The following is a 25,370-nucleotide window of genomic DNA, read 5'->3' as shown; positions in this document are numbered from 1 at the left end:
AAGAAAACAAAGTTTTGGCTGAATGTGTTTTCTTTCTTCTCTTTTCAGCATGGAATAAACCTATTTATTCCTATTCCTTTGCAGCCTACGCATGCTGACACAGCTACCCACCTGAACTAAATATATTTATTATTACTTTAACATACAGTAAGGGGGGTTTTGCCAGTTACCAATTCAAGATGTTAGAGCTAGGCAATTATATCTCAGAAAACAACATTCCTACTCCAGCAGAGAAAAATGTCCATGAGTTGTCTCTGCGCTTCATTTAGCTCTGTAAAATGGGTTCAACAATCAGAGCACGGCCAGGTTAAATGTATCACTTGGAGTAAATAAATCAGAAGAAATGTTAGGAAATCACAGATTTCATTTTTTCATGTAGTATCATTGCTCATGCCTCAGTAAACCCACACTAAAAGAAAAAGCTTTGCTTTACCAGTAATTGTGGTGCTAATAGTAAGAGGTGTACTAAGAACGATTTTGAAAATCATTGGAGGAAAGTCGTACTGTATGCAATCCCATGTGATGCCAGTCAAGAAGCATTAACATTTTTTTCCATTTTTCAAGTTTACAATTATTTTATTTTGCATACATTATTATTTTTTTAATTTTAAAGTAATTTATTTTCATTTTAGTTGAAATTGTCAATGTATTAAGCAGGCATTCCTTGTGTGTTTTGGTATCTTTTTATTTTTTTAAGGTTTAAATGACAGCTCTCTGAAATACCACACATTACTTGAGCTTTTTCACTTTTCCTGACTTTTAGTCCAGTTTGTTCTCTGGTGTTCAATTCTATGGAGATGCCACATATGAAAAGAGCTGTTGTATATATATTGTATGTATCAAATTTCAGTGATGTATTTGATGGTACATGTGACTGGCTAAATCAATATATCAGAAGCTATTTTTCACATTTGTATTTGCATTGAGAATTCCTATTAAAAACTGTGTGATTAATATACATTTATTATATATAACAAATATTTCTACTTTCCATTATTTAAAAGCCTCAAGTGTGACAGCTACAAAACTCAGTTCCTTAAAGAAATTGTTTTAAGAAGTAAGGTGTTTATTTTAATGTTTGTATTTTTGGAGGGCATTTTTTTGGTTTGTACCACTGAAAGAAAAACACTCTATACTTCACAGGTTACATCTCAAAACATAAGCTAATTGACATATTTGCTGCATGCTTTAATTCTGAATTAGGTCTTTAACTGAAGCCTACTCTTATGTATCTGTTTCTTCTATGTTACTGTTAAAATGTACTGTATGTTTTATAAGAACAGCATGCTTTCATTGGAAAATATGCACTGTGTGCCTGGGATATTTTAACAATAAATGCAGCTTACAGCTGCACATTTAATGATAGTCTTTTGCTGTGTAAAATTATTAAATTCAAAATACTTTATATTTAAAAATGATGTGATGTATTATGAAGTAAAAACAAACTGCAAACTATAACAGCACCCAGGCATCCTTCAAAAACAATAGATAGGGATATGTGTATTGACAGTAGAATGATAGAAGTAGAAGTTCAGATGAGTATTAATGTGGAGTTTGATTTTTTTCTAATTGGAATATAGTTTTTCATGTGGATCATTTTCAAAGCCTACTGTTTCATTACACTGTATTTAAATGTTTTCACCATTTAACATATTTTCACCTTAAATTTTTAAGGTTTTTACATATATAACAAATTATTTTTATATTTTGCTGTAGTATTTTTGTATAACCAAGACCACCAAGGTGATCTCAGTATTTTTTAGAAAAAGCCTTTTTTTTTACCAATTAGAAAATCATAGTGAAATCATTAAGATACTGAACCTAAGGAGAGTACAGTGTGACATTGAAAATACTTCTAAACAAACGTTGAATTTCCAAAATATATGTCAGAAGATTTTGATTAGGCACATGAATTTTATTTACCAGTAAACAGGTACTTTTCAGACTCTGAATTGCTGAAATTGATGCTTGAACTGAAAATATTCTTGATTACTATAGTCAATAACATATGAGTGTATTCAAGATCTTGATCTGGTAAGTTAGGATTTAATAGAACTGTTTTTTACATGCAGGACCTTCAGTAATCATATAAGACAGAAAAACAGAAACACAAAGCTTTTTATATATTCACTTGTTTGTGATTTCAATGTGTGTCATTCTGTTGTTTTTTTTTGTATTTATATTTTCATTTAGCAGAATTTTATCTTATGCTGTCCTTTTTACACTTTGTATTACTCGCTGGTATTCTGATCTGACACTTTATTTTGTAGTTTATATGATGTTAATGAAGCGACTGTAACATAATCCAAATTCCGAAGAGGTTATTCTGCAGGAGTTTAATAATTTTCACTTGGAGTACTAGCTGTATTGAAACTAAACATCTTTTCTTGTTGGATGAAATAAAAGAGACATTATAATGAGCAAAAGTGTATAAAGAAGAGAGGATAAAAGATTAAAGCAGTCTCTCTCTGAAGTCTCTTTCACTGTATATGGCAACTTTTTAACCTTTTTTTCTTTAGTTTGTATTTTCTGTTTTACATTTTTTAAGTTTTCAAACGCTTTAAATCATTGACAGTATCTTGGGTTTTTTTTCTTACAGTTAATAAACATTACTTCAGAAGTATTTCTTGAGATTGTACTGTTGGAGCCAAATAAATTCAGTTTTACTTCTCCTTCTTTCTCTCATACTCATCAATCTGTCTGTGGGAGCAGAGCAGTGGGGATGCTGGGGCCATGGTGGTATAGTATTTTAGAAATCTCTTGTGTAGGGCTAGGAAGTGCTTGCCTCATGTGATGATGTTTTGGGTCAAGATGGAGTTCTGTATCTATGGCTTGCTTCAGACTTCTGGTCTTCAGCCTTAATGCTGAAGGTCTCTCTTACGCATGTTTATATAGAGGAGCTTTAAGGCAACCTTTGAGTCCATCAGCTACCTTTATTATTGAAATGAACAAGTAAAGGTTTATTCCATGCTGAAAAAAACAAGAAAAGAGACAACGTTTCAGCTGTGGAGCCTTCTTATTTATTTCCAGTAAATTAACAAAGACATTTTGAATAAAAGGACAATTTATAGTATACTTATTTTTTAAAGTATAATTTTTTGGTTATTGACAGAATTTAATGTTAAACATTATTTAGTGTCTTTAAATTAATTAATTATAGAATGTATAAGGGAGAAATCACATTTTCAAATATACCTTTTAAAATGACAATTCTGTGGCACAGTGGTGCAGTGGTTAGATCTGCCGTCCTTGTAGCACTGTGGTCCTGGGTTTAGTTCTGGCCTTGGGGTTTTATCTTTGTGGAGTTTGCTTGTTTTCCCCATGTTCACGTGGATTTCCTCCAGGCACCAGTTTCCTCCCACAGTCCAAAGACATACTGTTTGTTATCTAGCTTCTCGGAAAAACTTGCACTTGTGTGCATGTCTGTGTTCCCCCATGTGTGTTCTGTCCATGGGTTATCCTGCCTTGTACCCATTGCTTACTGGAATAAGCTCTGACTCCCCTTCTGAACCTGTATTGGAAAAAGTGGTTAGAAAATGAATAGATGTAAATGACTATTTTAATATATTTTTCTTAGTGCCAGTCTGGTTTAAGTTGAGAGTTTAGCACCTTTCTCTGGGGCACTACAGCATTGTCCTAACCTGGAATTTGAATTCACAACCATCCACTTAAGAGTTTAAAACCCTAACAATTCCCCGATAATACCACCTACAGTATAAGTTTTTAATTCAAATGATTTTAAGAAATGTATATTTTGAGATATAATTAATTTAAATGAAAGATCTGGCTTTATTTGTATATTATGATTCCATATCATTCAATTCAGAGAGGTAATGGGGGATTTCATTTGTTTTTCCCTTTTCTATCGTTATAGAACGATACTCATGCGTGATAAATATATATATATATACAGCCTCTACAAAGTATACAGTGTTGTAATTGTTATAGAATCGGTTTTGAGTTTACCAATAGACTGAGTGCATTGGCTTATGAAAAAAATAAAGGTCGCCCGTATGATGTAATTTCTTATTTACAGGGGAACGTAACAAGCCCTTGAAATATTTATATGTGAAATTGAAACGTCTTCAATGTGTAATGCTCTGACTATATTTTCAAGCTACTGTACTGTGCCAATCGACAACCTGACTTCATCACAATAATTGTTTTTAATTTCTACTGAAAAAAGTAAAAAAAAATAAAATTATGAAATGATGAATTTTTACATGTAAAACAGTATCGCGAAATAGCCAGTGTTTTGTCGAGGAGTGGGTATGGGGATTTAATTTATTCGGAATGGATAGGAACATTCAATATATTGTAGATTTCAGTTTAAACGGAATGGGTAGCAACTTAGTGCTATTCATATGGTCTGCTGTCTAACCTACTTAATGTTCAACGAAAACCTAGCTCTGCTCATGACCTTTTCACAAACTGTTGTAAAGTTTAATAATCTTTGTACAGTATTTACGTAACACAGTATCTAAACTGCAGTGCACTGCAATAACTTCATATAATCTTTGACAGACTAGTTCAGTCTGCTTTAATGCAATCGCCGCGCTGTAAGGTAAGGAAGATACCAGCGGGCGGCTGTACACTCATAAATGGGAGGGTACAAACCACACTGGCAAGGACCATAACGTACAGGGTATCAACACAGTCCGCAGATCACAGAGGCTCCTCTTTCTTGAACTTGGGAAACAGAAACAGAAGGTTTTGGTCCCTGCTGTATTTTAATGTGGGCTTCAAGATGTCAACAGAAACTTTAAACAAGAAGACAACAATTGAGCTGAGAAAGAGACACATTGGGTAAGAGTTTAAATCATGTGATTTATTATTAGTAGTAGTAGTGAAGAAAGGTGATCCGCAAACAATAAGTTCAGATTTTTTAATTCAGTTCTTCAAAACCTGGGATGACAATGCACCCCTATTTTCGCAATTTCGTTGCGTTTCAGGATAGGACTGTAGTTCACTTGTATCCAGGCTTGAACTGTTGACAACACTTAAGATTACCTTGCGCTGTACCTAGTAGTTCAATTGCAGTATTCAATTGCAGCTCAATTTCCGGGTCTGCATAACAGCAGTACAGAAAATGATCAATCAGAGCATATGGAAAGTTTTCATGTGAAATTAACGATCCGATGTTGCGTTTTCCTTGGCGATGTTAATGTTGTTTTTATTACTGAAAACTGTAGTGCAAGTACAGCATAATGCCAGAATATTTCGTGGCTTGTTCTGTTCTTTACTTAATGCTATCCACCTGAGGTTCTCCATTCACAACACATAATCCCTGTAGCAGTTACTTTATTGCTTTAAATGAGGAAAAGAGGAAAATTAATTCTAATTTTCGACGACTAGGACCTCTCAATAATCTAGTCATGGGATCCAAAGTCCAAGGTTCTCTAATTGGATGAACAGCCAAAATAAATTTTCTTACAGAGAATTTCGATAAGAGTGAAGGAAACATAGGCATGTTACAATTATAGCAATACGGATCTCAATATGATGTGGATTCGACAACAGCTGTTGTTTATCTTGGAGATTAGTTACAATTCTCCTGTTATAAACCACAATACCAAGGGATAATAAACACTGATGAACTAAGATACCAACAAGATTAAAATGTACAGCTCAGCTCTTAAAAGAAGATAGAATTGCATCACATAAGGAGTGCTTTGCAGAGCAGAGAGCAAGCACAAAATAATCTTTCACATTAACCTGTAACTGGACTTGCCTCAGTAAAGCCCAAAAGAATCAACACAAAATGTAAAAAATTACAGGTGGAAATAGTCATATCTCTATACTAACATGGATGAGCTACCTGTACACAGGGAAAAGCATCCATTGTCCTTTTCAAACTGTGTTCAGGCTATCACACTCGCTATTCTATCAGATTCCTGCACATTATTGTTTATGAAATCAAATACAGTATAAACAAAATACAGTATGACTCAATGGCATGACAAAAGCCAAGTGACATTTATTCAGTTTTCAACCAGCTGAGGTTTTTCATTGTAAATGGAAGTTCTTAACTGAGGTTCAGTAGGAATACTTACAAACAAGCCGTTTTCACTCAGCTGTTCTAAATCATAATGATTATCAATGTTCACTATATCATTCACATTATATTTTTCATGCAAACACCTCTTTTTTGTTTCATGCATTATTTGTCTATATGTGAACTGTATTCCACACTTTAAAAACAGAAGGACGGAAAGGGCAAAGAAGTCCCCTAAGACTTCCATTCTGCTTTGTCACCCTGTTTCTGTTTCTCTTAACATTCCCTCTTCTTGAAAGTCTGTCTGTGATTGTCCCTCTATTTGTTTAATATCTCTGCTTCTTCTGCTGTTCCTGCTGCCTCTTGTTTTCCTCAACCTCCTAAAAATTAATGTAATCTCTACTCTTCTGCACTCTCTTCTGCTTTCCTGTGCCAATGTGGCCTATTTACCAGTTGTCTGTGGTGTCTTCCAGCCTAGGTTTCTCCTCTCGGCCGCTATTGCTCTGGATGCCATCCCATCAGTCCTGGGTCTGTCCAGTGTCCACTGTCCTGCCTCTGGCTCAGTCAGCAGGCATTCTACAGCACCTAATGTCTGCCTTTCCCCCTGCTCCTATCGCCAGTATCTGACCTGGCCCAATATCTTTGGCGCCTTAAGTCCTGGGTCTCTCCCACTCAGCCACAGTCCTTGATGCCAACTCCTTAGCACTGCTTCTGTCCAGGCTCTACCAGGCTCTGGCAGTACTACGATTGACATTTTTCTAGCTTCTCAACATCCAGCCTGCACTGCTGATTATTTCCAAGCAGCCCTTCTACTGGCTGTTATCAAAGTCAATTCTCATCTCTTCTTGAAAAAGCAGTTCTTCAACCTTAAATTCTTCATGGAAAACAACCAACTCACTGCACTTGTCATGCTGTCTGCTCTTTTCTTTTAGTTCTCCTGGTTTTGTCAACCTCATTTGAACTCTGTTCAACTGCAGCCACTTTCTCCCCTCTCTCCCCTCCTCTCTTCTCCTAATCCCCCTTGCTCCACAGTCTTCCCCACTTTTCTCTATTTCAGGTTAAGCGTCTGTTTGACCTACTCCACCTACGACCCAGCCTATCTTTGCTGTTTTGTCTCTCCCTTTTCCCCAGTTCTCTTGTTCTCTGTCCCCATAGGAAGCCACTGGTCCCAGACTCTCATTCCACCCTGAAGGTGTGAGCACGCAGCGTCAGTCTAAACTAGATCCAGGCCTCTTTGTTCACAGACCTCAACGTGCCTGGTGCCCATGCCCCATCGCAGCCCTGGCTGATATGATGACCGATTCCCCCACCCCCTACCCTCCCTTATTTGGTGTCCAACTGGTGCTGAGCCCCTTGACTCTTTCCCCTCCAAGTTTCCATCTGTGAACGTAGATAATATTTATTCTTTTTTCAAGGGTTCCTCTAGCAATCCATCCTCATCCATTCTGTTGTGTTTTCTGACATGCATGCATCATACAGTACATACAGTATCTATGTAAAATCTACTCTATGAAGGTTCAAGTTATTATCATAAACACTTATTATTTACTTTTAGACTTTAGTACTGTCAAACTTTGCAGCTGAACAGACTTCCTTTTAAGTCCGGGATCCTTCTGGGCATTGTGACAGTGCTGAGATCAGATCAGTGATTGCTGAACAAATATCAGTGCTGATCTTTGGTCAGCCAAAGTTAACTAGTGTGTAGTGACCTCTTCCTCAGCTAGGTGAATGCCAAAGTGCAGTATCCACTTATATTCATTATTTTGGCTTTATTAGAATTTGAACAAACTACTGAAATGGTATTATTTAACAGAACTTCAGGAGGAGGTCAAAATCTAATTTCTGACTTCCACACTTCTACAGTACAAATAACTTCTCGTTGTCTGTTCAAAACTCGGTGGGCATCTTTTCTAGCACCCCATCCTTACATTCCACCTGCACCGTTGCACCTCCTTGGTTCATGAAGTGATGGAATGTTTATTCACACTGTTTTATCACAGCTCTTATCCTCTATTTCTGAAGCTTCTATTAGCTTCCTTTTTAATTTGACATGGCGATTTACTGCAATGGGTTTGGACAGAATTTGAACCACAGTTGGTTTATTTTAAAGTAAAAGAGACACTCAAATGTTTGAAAATCTCAAAAAAAGAACTCTAAATGTTTAAATTTGAAGTGTGACATATTTGTCTCTCTATCCCTATTGAGAAAGACACTCCTGATAAAGAAGCTTGTGTGTGTGTTGTTGTGTTTGAGCCCTGGATAGGATGCTAGTCCATCGCAATACTCAAACACAACAACACATACAATCTAGATACACCAATCAGTATGTCTTTTGAAGGTACAGTAGTAGAAAAATGGAGCAGCTGGATAAGCAAAGGAACACAGAGAGAACATACAAATTACACACAAAGAGTCCTAGTCTGGAAATAAATCCAAACCCAAAAATGTGAGACATAAAATGCTACCATGCCAGCCAAAGCCTGTTCACAAGAAAGTCACATTCTTTGCCATGCCATTGAATATAAAAGTATTTGTATATTGAAGTTGTCATAAAACATAGAATTCTGGTTCTGAGCTGAATATTTTCTGCCCAAATCCCATCTGATTCATGAAGGTTTTCTGCAGAACTCCTTCAAGTTTTGTAGCGAACATCCCACAGGTATCATTTAACATCAAATACATTTGGAAGGTTTTCTGGCCTTTAAGTTTGCAATCTGCAAGATTGCGATATCTAGCATGCCTTGCAATATGCAAGATTTCTGCATTGTTTTTGGGCCAACATGTTGAAACTCCAGTATCTGCGACAAAACAAAATAAATCATCAAGTTGTGAAAGATGATGCCATAACTAAGAAAATGTAAATCACATTTAGAAAATATTCAGACGTTCTTTGTCTAATCTGAGAAATACATTGTTAAATATTTGTTGTACTTAACCTTTATTTAGGCCATCCTGCAAAGTTTTCTTCAGCCATGATCCCATTAAGATAGTCCGTGCAAAGGGCCAGTACATGTATGATGAGAGGGGAGAGAGATACCTGGACTGCATCAATAATGTTGCCCATGGTAAGCAGAGCCAGTTCACACTTATTAATACATACAGCATACTGTACAATTATACGGGGTCCTGTGATTTCATTTTGATCTTCTTCAACCTCTAAAGTTATCGCACTATTGTGGGATTTGTTGTTTTTTCTTAGATGCCTGGTGGAGGGTATTTTTCTGTAATAATGAGCATGTTAAGTATCCTTCCACACAGAGAGAAGGTCTGAGGTACATACAAAATGAAAACAATAATGCACAGAATTCAACAGAAAAATGTGCATGATACTATCATCTTCCACCACAAACATAGCTGCAGGTTTTTTAGTCATCTGACAGTAAATGAGTGTTTTGTAGTTATTTGAACAGGCCGAAACTATTCAGAATATAGGATTATAGAAAATGGTGTTAAGGACAGTTCTAATCTCACTCTTCAGCTCTCAGTATGAATAATCCCTGGTCCGCAACTCTGCAAGCATCTTTTTTAGATTTCCTACCTCCACCCCAACTTCAACCATTGCAGCATTCTCCCTGGTTCACTTCTCATTAGTGTGGGGTGTTTTGACAGCGCTGACCTCTGGCCAAAGCCAAAGTATTATAGGTATATGCTAATCATTTATATTCATAGTTATTAGAATTTGACTGAACGCAAAGAAATGCAGCTGTCGTGCTTCAGTTGTTTCCCACAGCAATCCTTCACCTTTACATAAAAACCTCCCATGTGCTTAAAACATTCCTACCCAGACATTTCACACTTGACATTAGATTTCAAGGGAAATTTTCTAAACGTTTCAGATAAAACTTGCTAAGACAGCAAGTCTTAAAACGATACTGTATATTTTAATATTCCTTAACAAAAAGTGTTAAAAATAATGTCAGCTATGTATTAATACTGCCTGTGTGCATTAAAAATACTGCTTTTAATAATTGTATTCAGTACTATAAAAAACTAAAATTTACATAACATAGAGTTACATCCAGACAAACTTGTTTGTTTTTTTACTGTTTCAATATCTTTTAATTTGTCTTGTATTTTCCAGATATTGATTTATACTGTATGTAACATATAATTATTTATCGCAATGCAACAAAAAAGACACATTATTTATTTCAGTGGGGCACAGTCATCCTGATGTAGTGAGAGCTGGTGCCAAACAAATGGAGCTCCTGAACACTAATTCCCGATTCCTGCATGACCACCTTGTCCAGTATGCCCAGCGGCTCGTAGCCACCCTGCCAGACAAACTCTCGGTTTGCTATTTTGTGAACTCAGGGTATGTCTATGTGCTCTTAGCATTTTTACTTCTGGGTTATAAATCTTAAATAATTCCTTTCAAAATCCTAAGCATATCATAACATGTATTATTACAAAACTGTGAAAAATAATATCATTGAGAATTTTATTTCTTGTTCCACTGAGAATTGGTCTCACGGAAGATTTTCACTTGATTTGGGAAATAAATCAACATTCTGGCACTATGGAGATGAAAAGTCCAACATACAACAAATGTGGACATGCAGTTTACAAATAATCTAACTTTTAAACTGTTTTGTGCAACAAACGCAATGGTGTCTCAAAAATGTACAGTATTACTGTTTTACAGGCATTCAATTTTAGTAATTGTCTCTTGAAGGGATTACTGGTTTTGGGGTTATTTTTAACTGTAAATGATATTTTAGGGAAATGTAATATTGTCTAAAGTCTATATTGCAGTGTAAAGAGCATGGTTGTAGTTTAAATATAGGTTCTAGTGTTATTACTCCTGCCACCAGCTTGAGCACAATGTATAAAAGGTAAAAAACTAAAACACTAACAGATGTGGGAATACAAAATAAAGTTATTTGGCTTCATATTCATATGTAAATTATTTGGGGGTTGAAAGATAAATAAGTAGCAGATTAAAAAACAGTTTATTGTTTTTATTTGATTTTATTGTTTTATTGAAAACATGCAAATAAGATACAAATCATACAAACTAATGTTAATGGACTACAAAGTGGAGCAAAAACACTAACTCCTTATCCTCCTATTAGACACACTGCAGCTGAATTGTCACACTGTTTCACATCTCTCAAAGTAACACTTTAGGAAGAAGATTTACAGAAATTATTGTAGCTGAGTCTATTGTATGTTCTGTGATCTGCACAATTGGGTAATGAAAGGCTGTTGAAGACAGCCTTGAAGAACTGTGTTGAAGAACTGTGATTCCACAGTTTAGCGATTCTGAACTTTTTTTTTTATTCAGTTCAGAAGCTAATGACCTGGCTCTTCGTCTGGCAAGGCAGTACACGAGGCACAATGACATCATCACTCTGGACCAGTAAGTCAGAAGTGCATCTCTTTAATCTCTAACAGAAATACCTTTAAAGCTAAAACAAGATGAATGTACAAAGGTGGGGTACAAAGGTAGTGCAGTAATCTTATCTGAAAACACATCTGTTTTCAATTGATGCCAAAGTCAATATTTGTCCAATTAACATATTTTGTTTTTGGATCTTTCTTTGCAGTTTTTACTGACATTTATTTCAATAGTGAAGGTTTTCATTCTGAGCAGTAACATTATAATTAAAATATTCACTTTATAGTTTTGGTCTGAATGTTGCTTTTGTTTATTTGAAAACATTTCGACTTGAAGCTGTGTGTTGTACAAGGCACAGTTACAGATCACAAGATTGTAAAAAGTAGAGGCTATACAAATGCAGCGAATTACTGTTAAAGCTCATCTGATACATTAACTTTCGTCCTGTATTTATTTTGGTTCAGTTCTGATTCAGTTTAAAATCTAACCAATGCTGATTGATGAATAAATGTTTTGAAGCTACAGATTAAATTTAACTGCCTTCATTGCAGTGCATATCATGGCCATGTTTCATCCCTCATTGATATCAGCCCATATAAGTTTCAGCAGCTAGGAGAGCATCAGAAAAAGGATTTTGTCTATGTGGTAAGTATTGCATTAGTGTGGGACTTTATTGAACATGTTCTAAAATATCCTTCTGACACTGGAGCTCCTAGTGTCTTCAAGGGAATAATGTTCATCAGCCTCATTTTTTCATCCCTTGTTGTTTATGCGTTAATGGGTATTTGCCATGCTAAGTATTAACTTAACTAAACCACCTGAGAGGGATTTATGCATGAAATTCTATTCATGCTGCACTGCCTTAAACAGATAATGTTTTACTAACAAAAGCAATCCGAAAAATACAGAATGATGCTGATACTCCTCTCTGGTGAGCATCCTAGGAAATAGCTTTTAGAAGTTATTTCTGCTCAAATAGACCCGTTCAGCATGAAAAATTAATTTAAATAAAAGGAAACAAAAGATGTTTTTGTAGAGGTCTGCCTTTAGCTTTTACCATAGTATGGGAACATAAAGAAAAACTTTCTTTTCTGATATTTTTGGTTTATCTAAGCATGCAGTAGTAGACAGGAAGTTGACAAACAGAAAAATTAAAACAGCAGTGTAAAGTCACTTGACATAGAGTCTACCAATGTCTAGAATTCTGCAGGTGGGATGTGGTACTATCCTTCCTCACAAAAGTCAATCATCTCACACCTGGTCAATGGATGTGGTCATTTTCACAGTCATTGTTCCACAATATCTCATAAAAGCTAGATTGTGTCCCAGATCAAATAACTTAGAAGGCCTTGATATGTGGATAACATCAATTTCATGTTCATCAAATCATCAAGTGACCACATGTGCTCTGTGGATTTGGACATTGTCATCCTTGAAGACACTCCTCCTAGCAGAAAATTCTTCTGCAAATTTCATTAAAACCTCTATTGTAGACTCAGGAAAATCCAATTAGTTATCTAATTTTGATTACTAAGACAGTTATTGAATAAAGCTTACCTGATATCTTTCTGCTTCTTGACAAAAATGTTCTAGTGGCTGCAATTTGCCACTTCCTTCTATGAGCACATGCAAGGAATTAAATTTAGTAGTAAATCACTTCAAGAATATCTAACAAACTGCTTTCCGCATAGCCAAACTGACTATGTTAAGAGCTTTCATTATTCATGAATATCAATACCGTTGTTTGATATATTAAGCTTCATATTCATGCATTACCATTTTAAAATGATTTAATTTTTCTATCAGTAGTAAACTATTATTATTATTATTATTATTATTATTATTATTATTATTATTATTATTATTATTATTGTTTGTTTTAATTCTAGGCTCCTAGCCCTGACATTTATAGAGGAAAATACCGGGAAGATCATCCTGACCCTGCCACTGCTTATGCTGATGATGTCGGAGTCATTATTTGTGATGCCCACAGGAAAGGACATAAGGTGTGCTTCCGTTCACATGCATTCCTGTCTTTGGGGATTTACTGAATTCATTCAAGTATTCAAGTACGGTGTATGTTGGCAGTAGATTTACATTGCTGTGTACATTTTTTTTGTTCTAAGACGGGGTCTTGAGAAAGTTTTTCTTTGCTTAAGTTGTTTAAGTCCCATGAAAACAGTGTTGCAATAACCAAAAAATCAGTAACATTATGTTAGTAAAAGAATCCATCATTCACTGGTCTGATGGAAGTGTCATTTCCACTTACCAAACGTACACCTGCCCTTCAATATGTCTACATATGGATAAAATTAAAGGGTTAACAGTTAATTAGAATCTCTTTTATTATTGTAATTTAAAGGTCATTTCCTGGATGTGTGAATACCCTTTGGATGGTTATTTTGAACACAATTATGGCCTGGTGTATATGAAAGAGGTTGTTTTTGGAGAGCTGATGACACATAAAAGCATATTTATTTTTAATCTGTGGAAGAGATGTTCCATGATAGCAGCATAAAAAAGTTTTTCACATGCAAATGCACTTTTCTACAGAACGTACAATGTGGTCAACAAAAAGTAACTTAAAGCAAAATCTTTGATATACAGGGATAACATCCTCCTGCTTCTAATTCACTAGATCTAGTGCTCCAAATTTAGTTGCAATGGATTACATACAGTACATGTATTAAATATGTATATTAAATGATATTAAATGTACATGTATGCATATATTATATCCATATGTGTAAACTGTATATTGTCATGTATATAACAGTAAATTGCACACTTTTGGTTTAACAGACTAATACGGGGAAGGGGTGTCTGTTACTGCAGAAAGTCCATTAAATCGCTGTCATTTTGTTCAGCTCTGAAACACACAATAATATGGGAAATATATACATACAGTACTATTTATACAGTATGCTTTCTGGATCTTTTGACTTTTTTTAACAATAACAGTCATCACAACCAATGAAAATTGTGCCTATTACTTTTTTATCATAAATACACAAGCTTTTTATTCCATATATTGTAAAAAAAACTGTATAAAATCTGATAAAGCATACAAAACACAACCAACACTTATAGTAGGATATTGACTACCCCTGTATGGCATTGATACTCCTGAATTTTAAACCTATGTAGTAATTATTTGTACCTTGTTTTAATTGCTGTTGTATTTCCCAGTCATTGCAGAGAAAGTCCAGTTTTTCTGACAAAATGAATCATATTGTGTCTGTTAAATATGAAATTTGTTGAACCTAGGGTTTACTGTAATATATTTAATGGCTAATATTTTTTACCATTAGTGTGGGAACGGGTTTGCATTATCTCTGTCTTATATGGCATTTATAGGATTCTATTGTAATGTGTTCTGCATTTTAGCAAGATATTTTTAATTTGCAGTGGTAGCAATATTTTGAAATCTTTCCAAGGCTGTTGACATAAAGGAGACAGGGCCCAGGTAATCTCAATCATTGCTCCATTCTTGACACATAGTTAGCGTCATTACATTCCATTTTGCTCTTCACCTAGAGATAACACATAATGAACTGTAGAGCATTCTCATTTATCTCTTCTTGGCTCATTCATTGAGGACCATTTAATAGGATTTTTTGACAGTGATTAATATCAATACTCATTTTATTTTAATCTAAGTGAAAGCTAGGTTCCCAAAAATGAAGGCTTCCAAGAAAGAGAAAAATTCAAAGTCATTTAAATTACACATTTACAAAACATGAAATAATAAAGCACAGCAGTTCAGAAATGATAGGGCATTCAGGATTTCACTGGTCCATGTATTTTAGGTGTTAAGCCACAAAGATAATGAGTGGACAGCATGGAGGAGGTGGTGTAGTCAAGTCATAGTTTAGAAAAACAAAAATTCATATAGGATTATGAAAACAAAATTCATAGTACAATCATTTTATGTGTGGTTCTTATCTCGTGGTATGTGTCTGTTAAGCAAAATTATGTTTCAAAACATCTATAGCTTACTTCTTTATGTACGTTTTGTACTGCATATAGTTGCAATGACTCTGATCTACAGTTTACTTGAAACTTGTCTTTCCATTGTTTTGCACTAAAAACAAAGTTTAAGTTCATGAACAGGTGTTTACATTAAAAAATGGAGAACTACAGTTTCAGTTATAACAGTTCCATTTCGCATATCATTGTGACAGGACAAGAAGTGATACCCATAAACCATTGCGACACTCTGCTGCTAACACACCTCCTAAAATGTTCTTCACTTTATGCAATTATAAGTTGCAATTCTTTCCAATATTTGTCTACGATTATGATGAAAAGAATAATATTTGCACAGAGTAAAAAGAAAAACTATGATTGTTTTAACAAATGATTAACGAAACCCTATCTTATATAATGCTATCCTACTGACCTACTAATTCTAATTTTCTTTAGAATAATAATAGTTACATGTGAAAGCATTTTTACATACATCACAATTCTCTTATTGTGTTTTGTTATTACATTTTTCAGAAAAAATGTAATCTTTTAGCAATGACAGAAAAGAATATTTAAAACTCTTACCTGAATTAACATAACATTACTTGGGATAAAATGTAATTCAGTACAGTAAATATTAACTAAGTCGATTGAAGAAGTTAACTTATTCAAAGAAATATGTCTTTGGCTTTATTGACAAAAAGCTTTATTCTTCCCTTTATAGTTATTAATCACCAAAAGAAAACCTTCCAACTGTTTTGTTTGATTCTTCTAGAAACTGAGCCTTTCAAAGCACCATGGATGTTACTTACAATTTATTGAGTCTTTACTGTTGAATAAACCTTTCTTCTTTTTTTTTACCTGTTCCTTTTTTCTTCTCTCCTCCTACTGTTTGTCTTCACAGGCAGGTCCTGAAAGTGTTGTTCTTTGAGCAAGCGAAGGCCACCCAAAGGCGATAGTGTGTATTGCACACTGCTTTGCAGTAGCTTGTGTCCTGCAGCTTTTTAAAGAAGGCTGCAGAGGTTCTGGCCTAACCCTCTATTCCAGGATGACCAGGCCTGGGGCTCTATTCCAGGACGACATCTCTGATGCAGCTCCTAGAGACTCAAAGAGACTATGCGGAAAGCAGAGTGTTAACTACTGTAACTGCTCACTTGCTTGACTGACAAGAGCTGTACCCTCTGAGGGAATTTTGCATTCCTGTAGATTTCCCAGATGAAGAAAAATGTAAGACTGTGGTGGATTGACTATTGTCTGAATTTGTGTTGTTCATTTTATTTAATGGTATTACGCCCTGCCTGTTATGTCTTGTGCTCAGTGGTTGTGTAACTACTTTTCTTCCTCCCCAGCAAAGTAATTCTATCTTAGACATTTCTTCAGCTATTTTTTTAGTCTCTGAGGACCCTCTTGGAGGGAAGATGCCAGAAAAAGGACGTGGTGGTGCTTTTACAGGTGGCGCTCAAGTCCCTTGATACTAAAAGATGGCACAGTTATCATTTTCTTTTATTCGTGCTTAGAGTTTTTTAACAATAGGCTTAGACATGGATGTGTGTAGCTTTCACGTCATCTTCTTTTGTGTAGATTGCTGCTTTTATTGCGGAATCCCTGCAGAGTTGTGGAGGTCAGGTTATTCCTCCAAAAGGCTACTTCCAGAAAGTGGCACAGTATGTATAAAAAAACTTGTTCAGTGTTCACCTATTTTGTTTGAAATTTGGGGTCCTTTATTAAAGACATTCAAGTAGGTAGCTGTGTCAGCATGCGTAGGCTGCAAAGGAACAAGTAAAGGTTTATTCCACGTTGAAAAGAGAAGAAAAGAAACACAACGTTTCGCCAATAGAGCCTTTCTTTTCTTCTCTTTTCAGCATGGAATAAACCTTTACTTGTTCCTTTATTAAAGACACTTACCTCACAAATCTTCCATTTAAAATATGTTTTATCTTCTCTCATGTTTTTTTTATCATGTACAGTAGTATGGTAGGTAAATTGTGATAAAAATGTGTTATGGATACTCTTCAAATGTATCTTTTTGTTCACAAATTCCTAACTACGTATCTTGTTGAAAAACCAAAATCTCATTATTCTCAGAAAATCTCAGAAAAACTTGGGTTTATTTAAAAGTAAAAGTATTACTCCTAAAATGTAGCCTGCTCTCAAAAGTATAAATGATCTTAGCATACACACAATAGACTTCAATAAAGTGATTGTTAAATCACTGACAGATGGAAGGAGTTCACAATTCGGGAATGACCAGCTCTTTACATGTAGAGGAGCACAGTGGCACAGGATTCTTGCTCTCCTTTTCAGGCACGTGCGGCAAGCAGGTGGGGTGGTTATTACAGATGAGGTGCAGGTCGGCTTCGGGCGTGTTGGAAAGCACTTCTGGGCCTTCCAGCTTCAAGGGGAAGACTTCGTTCCAGACATTGTCACCATGGGGAAGCCCATTGGCAATGGACATCCCATGTCTTGTGTGGTCACAACAAGGGAAATCGCAGAAGCTTTCATGTCATCTGGGATGGAATACTTCAACACGGTGAGTCCACAATGATAACTCCTTCTGATGTAATGTTTGGAGCCTACAGACCCTTTGCATTATATGATTATACTGATTCATTTCATGAGCACTTTTCCTTAACTCTATCTCCACAAGCAGTGTGATGGAAACAGATACAAATATTGGGTTTTGAAGTGTGTGGCTAAGACACACACCTACATCATGCTTGATACATGTAGGTTATTCTCAATTTGTAACAATCTCCTATGATAACAAGTCAGCCAAAATGCTGTAAACATCTGGGATAGCTGTACTGTAGCTCCTTCTGGATATAGGATTACACCTTGAGCAGTGCTAAGTTAGATGTCAAATCCAGCAAATGGCTGCACAACCAAATAAACAGCAATAAAGTATAAATGATGTTTGACATCTTTAGATGGTATGTCTCATTCTTATATACATGGGGAACTGTACAGTGTGAAGAATATAAATGGACAGTGTTTTGATAGAATATAGGTGTTTGACACAGTTTCTTTTGTGCAGATATCCCCATCACCAAATTAACTATAATAATAGCTTACACTTATATAGCGCTTTTCTGGACACTCCAGGTAATGGGGACTCCACCAATGTGCAGCATCCACCTGGATGATGCGACAGCAGCCATAGTGGGCCATAACACTCACCACACATCAGATATCAGTGGGGAGGAGAGCAGAGTAATGTAGCCAATTCATAGAGGGGGATTATTAGGAGGCCATGATTGGTATGGGCCAATGGACGCCAGGGTTACACCCCTACACTTTTCGAGAAACACCCTGGGATTTTTAATGATCACAGAGAGTCAGGACCTCGGTTTTACGTCTCATCCGAAGGACTGCACCTGTTTACAGTATAGTGTCCCCGTCACTATACTGGGGCATTAGGACCCACATGGACTGCAGGGTGAGCGCCCCCTGCTGGCCCCACTAACAGCTCTTCCAGCAGCAACCTTAGTTTTTCCCAGGAGGTCTCCCATCCAGGTACTGACCAAGCTCACACCTGCTTAGCTTCAGTGGGTTGCCAGTTGTGAGTTGCAGGGTGATATGGCTGCTGGCATACTATGACACAAAATCTAAAAAGTTAAATGCAAAAGGAAGGCTGGAAGTCATGGGTTCCTCAGAGCTTACATAGTTGAAAAAAGGCAAGCACCTCCAATACACAGCAGCTGATAATGTAAGGGCTTTGCCAGTCTTCATTCCTTGGTGATAGGAGATGGTGAAATTGAAGCAGGAGAAGAATGGGGTCTGGCAGCATGGAGGCTGACAGAGTTTGCTGAAACAGAATGAAGATAAGCAGAGATTCAGGAAGAAAAAAGGCATTTCTTTCAGAGCAGATGCAGACAGGGGCTTAGAGGCTGCACCATTGTACTGGATTCTTGCAAGGAACTGTGTCAGTAGTCTGGTGCTGAGAAGGAAATAGTCTAGTATTAAGCACATTACCTGAAAGTAGCTCCATGAGACAGAACCAGATCAGTGGCATAGTAGGGTTTAAGTAGTTTGGCCTGATGTATAAAGCACCCATTAATTGGATGAAGAAGGCTGGGGCAATTGACTCGAGCAAGACTGTATAGCCCCAGGGGGAATGTGACATCTCATGGAAATATGCCCAGCTTCCAAGGAATCCGAGGGTTGTGAGCCCTGACTCACCCAGACATTATGGATAACACTTAACCTATTGCAAATTTAATCATACTTAATCATCTATATCCACAGTGAAAAATTCACTTAAAAATCATCCTGTATAATATAAGGCATCTTAATGAAGACTTTTCATTTAGACTGTTATTGTTCTAGCTTTCCAGAACTTACTTTTCCCTTGTTTCTACTTTTACTAGTTTGGAGGCAACCCAGTTTCTTGTGCAATTGGGTTAGCTGTGCTTGATGTTATTGAGAAAGAGGATCTCCAAGGTAATGCTGACAGGGTGGGGAAGTACCTGACTGACCTACTCAACCAGCAGAAAGAAAAGCACCCGCTTATAGGAGACGTCAGGTAAGCAGAGAGCAAGACTCATTAACTGGTCTTAAAAAATTCATTTGTGTCATGTGTCATAGACCTCAGCACAGCAACTGGGATAATTCTTCACAGGTTATCATATCTTATTGCAGGGATGGGAGGTCCCCAAGGTGCCTGTAATTCTGACCTGTGCTACAGAGAAAACACAAATTCTACTTGAGATAATGAAAGATTATTTTTGTCAGCTTATCTAATCATAAAAGCCATTCTAAACTGAAGTTTCCTCAAGTGAAAAACTAGACCGAGAGCATACAGGGTGTTTTATATTTACTGTACATGCACTCTGAGGATACTAATTATTATTTTTTTATAAGACACAAAAAGAAGCATTATGACCAACAACTGATATTTCTACTAATATAGAAAGAAAAAAGGTGTTTCACTGGAATTTTGCAAAAAACATGCCCTGTTCTCAGTTATGGCTGTGTATTCTTATGATGTTACCCACATAATTTATTTTTTGCTCATTCGGGCATAAAAACCTCAACTGTTTATGGTGCTTCTTAGCTTTCCTTACTCTCCTTGTAGCTTCTGCCTGCATGTTTTTGCCATTTCTTTACCCGTTTTTCTTCTAACATGTTTAGCCTAGCTGCTCTTTAATTTCAATTTCATTTCAAAATTGTGTTGAAAATCAAACCTTTCATCCACATCTCATCTGCCTGAAGCTTTGGCATTACAGCAAAGCGAGAAATGATACTGTTCCTTTATAGTTATACTGTACCTTGAATTGTAACTCGATCTCTTGTCAGCACAATGACAAAGCAGACCCAGTTTTTCACATTACTACCAAAATGTAGGCAAAAAAATAGACACATTGCAGCTAAAACTAAAAATAAAAAGTCAAGGGAAGGAACAAATTAAGAAAAACTCACAAAATTAGAAATGACAACGTGTTCACTTCTATCATGGAAAAAGTATGATGAAAACGATTTATGAAAGCTTTTTCCTTCAAGGTGTTGCCTTTTCTGTTGTTCTGTCTCAGGGGTGTTGGTTTCTTCATCGGTGTGGACTTGGTGAAGGACCGAATAAAGAGGACCCCAGCCACAGCTGAAGCACAGGACGTGATCTACAGGTGGGTTATATGTGAATAAAAGATTTGAAAATAGATATTTGATTGTACTCATGCCTGACCCCTATATTCTATAATTGTGCTAACTACATTAGTATTAATACTCCTTGAAGGGTTAATTCCAAAAGATTCCCATGGTCACAAGTAACCCAGAGCCCAGATTTAATTATAAAACCAAACATTACCATCACACTCTCTCATGTTACTCCACCTAATCAGTTCTGATGGCTTTTCAGGGGCAATTTCTGATAAAATTATGATGAACTATCATAAAAACAACCTACACAGAGTGTAAAGCAAAGATAAATTGGGCAACTTCTGAATGCCTATAGTCACCTTATTCTATGTTTTAGGAATGCTACATTGTGCTTACATTTGTATCTGTGTTTGATGGGAGACTTTTAACTCACCAGGCTTAAAGAACATAATATCTTGCTAAGTGCTGATGGCCCTCATAGGAATGTTCTGAAATTCAAGCCACCAATGTGCTTCTCTGAAGAGGATGCCAAGTTTGTGGTGATTAACATAGATGAAATTCTCACAGGTATGAAATATATTCTGGTAAACAATTACTGCACTTCCTTTCATGACACAGAAATGTAGACATCCTGTATTTGAAAATAAAACTGCTTGAAAGTACAATAAATATCTCATTGTGTTTCCTGTCAAAACAATATCTTTTCTCATGCTGTAAAATATTTTAAATTGTTATTATCTTTCTGCTATTTTATTATTTTGAATATTCTAATTATCCTCGATTAAGTATATTTTTTTAAACCATACTTAAGATAGGGACTGGATACTGAGGAAAGAAGTTAGGTAAAATGAAGTGCTTTTCAACAATAAAACACAAAGCTGGTTGTCTGAGCTAAGATAGCATCAATATCATTACCTATTCTCTGCGTACAGGTGACTAGTATTCCTTCATTGAATTACTGAAGTGAATTTAATCCTTCGCTGCAAAATAAATTAAGTGGAAAATTAAAATGCATCCACTGAATGAAAACCAGATGTTCTAAATATAAGCCACCTGTTGAGATAAGAGTTGATACAGTTATCCCTTGTCTCTGGGCTTAGACTAGAGAGCATTAATAACTGCTTCAGTAGCCTCACAGACTCAGCAAAAGAAAGTTTGCATGGACTGATTGACCTACACATGAACCCTAGTAACAAGTACCTGGAAAGACCAGGGACTAGAAGTACTCTCACCACCTGTTATGGTTGAACAAATTGGTCGTATACTGTGATTAAGTTCCTCAGTTGAAGAGGATAAAAGAATACCTGCTGAACAAAATAATAAATCTTCCATAGAAACAGGAAAGAGAAATAGTTGGACATTGAGAAATGCCTAATTACTTAACTAATCAGATTTGAAAGAAAAACATCTCGCAGGTTGTGTTTATTAAATATCGTTGAGATCAGCATGGGGAGCAAAGTATCAACATTTTTTTTTCCAGTCACTGTGTATCACCTGCACCTTGCTGTTATAACTAAAAGGTTCTGGTTTCTATTTCAGACATTGAAGAAACAATCAGACAACAAATTGACCACTGCAGCACAACTAACTGTGAAAATGGTACCAACAAAAGAAGGGTAAAATACATTAATTTAAGCAATCTGTCACAAAAGGCTAGATAATATAGCTAGAAAATTCAGCAAATAAATCTTGGGAGAGCCATTGCAATGAACACAAAAGTCTTAGTTTAGTCTAGACAACTAAGAAGGCTTCCTGTAGACAACTTAGGAAATAATAACAATTACAAGGCTGTGCCATTCTTATTTAGATACAGACAATAACCCTCATATTAAAGCATATATGACTTTACTGCCTGAATGCAAAGATTCCAAGCATTGTTTAAAAATTTTTTTGGGGGGGAGAACAACCTGGCCTGGTCTTGGCTCCAACTATAAACCATCATTCACAAACAGGCAAGAGTCAAGTATATAGGGGAGCATGAACAGGAGGCATAGTGTGTGCTGCAAGCAGGGGAATGCAGCCAAAATGCAGTCCAGTGTTAAGTCCAATACAGGTGAGGTTCAAAGCTGGGTTGACACAGAAGCACAGTACAAAGGGAAATCTGCACTCAAAACTGAGGGAAGGGTCCATAAACTAAGAAACACTCTAAAAAAGCAAAAGAGTAGAACCCAATGAAAGTAATAAGGGTGAAGTGAGGGTCCAGAATCCAGGAAACAAACAGCGTGAACTAAGAATTTAGTGTGAAGCTAAAAGCCTAGCAAACTATGACAGGGGTCATAAGCTCTGTCAGATCACAGCTGAAGTAGCTTGAACCACCTGAGGTGGGAGTGGTAATACATTGCCTCCAGGTGGTGTGAGGCTCCTCTCAGATTAATATCCAAGGCAACCAGAGCCGAATGACAAATGATATAGGTGTGGCTGGCTACCATGTAAATACTCACTCCACAGCTCAGCAGTAGAAGTGAGCATGACACTATGAATTACTCTGTTTGCTGCCCTTGATATTTTAATTGAGATCAGTGTGACAATTAGTGCCACCTTCACAAAAATGATGCATATTTTTTATAAATAAATGCACTGACTTTCTGAAACAAATTGTTTTACATTTGTAATTTTGTTTTTAGCATTACAATGAATCATGCTTTTACAAATGGGAAAGCTTGAAGGTTTAGGGGAATTATGTATCTTTGTTTTTTTTAAGAGGTCAGGTACAGTATGTCTGAAAGAGGTGGCCGCAAAATTCCATATACATTTAAGAACAAAGTTAAATGCTGATGATCCATTAAAATGGATTTCCAGAAAATAAAAACATAATCATATGCTCTATTTTTTCTTCTTCATATCTTCATTTGCTGAAAAATTACTTTCACAATTTGCTTCACCTAATTGCTAACAGCTTTGTAGATTTAATTACCACTTACTATAATTTCTTTTTGTTCTGCAATCATCAGATTTGTAAGATGCTACAGTCAAGGTTTTAGGAATTAATTTAATATGTTGAATTTTTGTAGATGCCATTCAGCATCAGCGAACACACTAGTGAAGGATCTGAGCATCAGGACTGTGTGAATGGAGGACATTTGAATGGATCTGCAGGCAGTCAAGACATCTCATTTTCCCCTGATGCAATGCCTAAGAAAAGATTAAGAACATAACGCAATCACCTATTACCTTGTAAGCATATTTTTAAGAGATATTTTGAGAATCATGGAGCATTAACTATAAAATCTATGGAATAAGATGTGTGGTTCAGGTTAATTATGCAGAAACAATTATAGGTCTAATAAAAAATGATGATTACATACAGTATGTCATTTTAAAACTTTTGGAATTTTGGGTAAGATGTTATGTTCTTATATTCTTAAAATACCATTTGCCTTATGTAACTTTTATACCAGAACAAAAACACTATCTCATGTATTTTTATTTGTAAGACTAATTGTAAGAAGCATACATCATTTAAGTGGGAGGCTCTGAAAATAACTTTAAAGATATGTAGAGCCTGATTGTTAAGTATAGTACCTAAATGATTGGGAGACCTTGAGAGGGAGAAAGAAAACCCTTTTAAATGTGTTCTTTGTAGGTGTTACAAATGCATCTATGTTATGTCTATATGTTAAACCTCTGCTGGGAATATAAAATTCAATCTGCTGATTGTCTGGATAAGTCTTGAAGTGCATATTGTGCCATTATGTGTTTGTGTTGGAGAACTGTCCTCACTCAACTTGAATGGTTCTGTTACTGCTCTTTTCCAGTGTTGGGCTCTGTAAGAGCAGTCTGGACTTTTATACTGCCTGTGATGTTCCTAATTTTCTGGGGCAAAATGTGATGACTTGTCTGGTAGCACATGGTAATTAACGCTGCCATGCCCATGTATATGATTCCCACTGTTCAGGGTAGGTATTTAATAATTAACCTGTCTCTATTGTTTTTTCTCTTGCTTTTGTTTTATTGTAAAGCACCTTGAGATGATGTTTATAAAATAAAAATTAGTATTATAAATATTGTATTTACTATTCTACAGTATATAGCGATACACTGTAAAAGACTAAAAAGTGGATTTTTCAAAAGTATAACAATGAAATATCCAGATAATATCCAAATATCTGGCACAAATATCCAGTGCAGTAAAGTCTTACATGAAAATGCCTAGTCTTACAAAAAAATCCTTACATGAAAATGCCTAGTTTTGGATGCAAAATTAGGAAATCTGTTTTCCTGAGATCTGTTTTTACTTGAATGATATTTAGGCAATAATTTCATCATTTGGTGGTGAATGTCACTTTCAGTTTACATATTCTCATCATGTATCTCTTAGACTCATGAACAAAGAGTGTGTTTGGGATTAAGTTTAACTTTCTAAAGCAGTGTCAATTCAATTTAAATGGCATTTGTTTTAAAGCTGAAAACTACAGTATGTTACAAATAATGCTAAAAAACAAATAAATCTCAATTATACTATAAACATATTTT

The 25,370-nt window shown here is 35.8% G+C and overlaps 1 protein-coding gene across 2 annotated transcripts; it reads left to right on the top strand.

The window, feature by feature from the left end:
- Positions 1-4,509: 4,509 nt before the first annotated feature.
- Positions 4,510-25,362, top strand: etnppl (ethanolamine-phosphate phospho-lyase). Of its 2 annotated transcripts, XM_088632131.1 has the most exons (14): positions 4,510-4,806; positions 8,942-9,060; positions 10,151-10,310; positions 11,283-11,357; positions 11,888-11,981; positions 13,226-13,342; positions 16,887-16,969; positions 17,610-17,835; positions 19,673-19,827; positions 20,834-20,923; positions 21,334-21,464; positions 22,437-22,513; positions 23,909-24,071; positions 24,653-25,362. In XM_088632131.1, the coding sequence occupies exons 1-13, from the start codon at positions 4,544-4,546 to the stop codon at positions 24,050-24,052; spliced, it is 1,734 nt and encodes a 577-aa protein (XP_088488257.1). In that variant the 5' UTR covers positions 4,510-4,543; the 3' UTR covers positions 24,053-24,071; positions 24,653-25,362. The 2 variants fall into 2 exon arrangements, with proteins under 2 accessions (XP_088488257.1, XP_088488252.1); XM_088632126.1 differs by having other exon boundaries at positions 23,909-25,362.
- Positions 25,363-25,370: the final 8 nt, after the last annotated feature.

Source organism: Lepisosteus platostomus, chromosome 1 (assembly GCF_059453375.1).
Source record: "Lepisosteus platostomus isolate fLepPlt1 chromosome 1, fLepPlt1.hap1, whole genome shotgun sequence".
NCBI classification, from domain to species: Eukaryota; Metazoa; Chordata; class Actinopteri; order Semionotiformes; family Lepisosteidae; genus Lepisosteus; species Lepisosteus platostomus.
This window is presented reverse-complemented; position numbering and strand designations above follow the sequence as displayed.

What these genes read in the sequence shown, in the direction of transcription:
- etnppl (XM_088632131.1), top strand. Translation starts at nt 4,544, where the DNA reads ATGCAATCGCCGCGCTGTAAGGTAAGGAAGATACCAGCGGGCGGCTGT. An exon ending in GACATCATCACTCTGGACCA is followed by an intron (nt 11,358 to 11,887) that starts GTAAGTCAGAAG and finishes CCTTCATTGCAG; the next exon opens with TGCATATCATGGCCATGTTT. An exon ending in ATGGTACCAACAAAAGAAGG is followed by an intron (nt 22,514 to 23,908) that starts GTAAAATACATT and finishes GAATTTTTGTAG; the next exon opens with ATGCCATTCAGCATCAGCGA.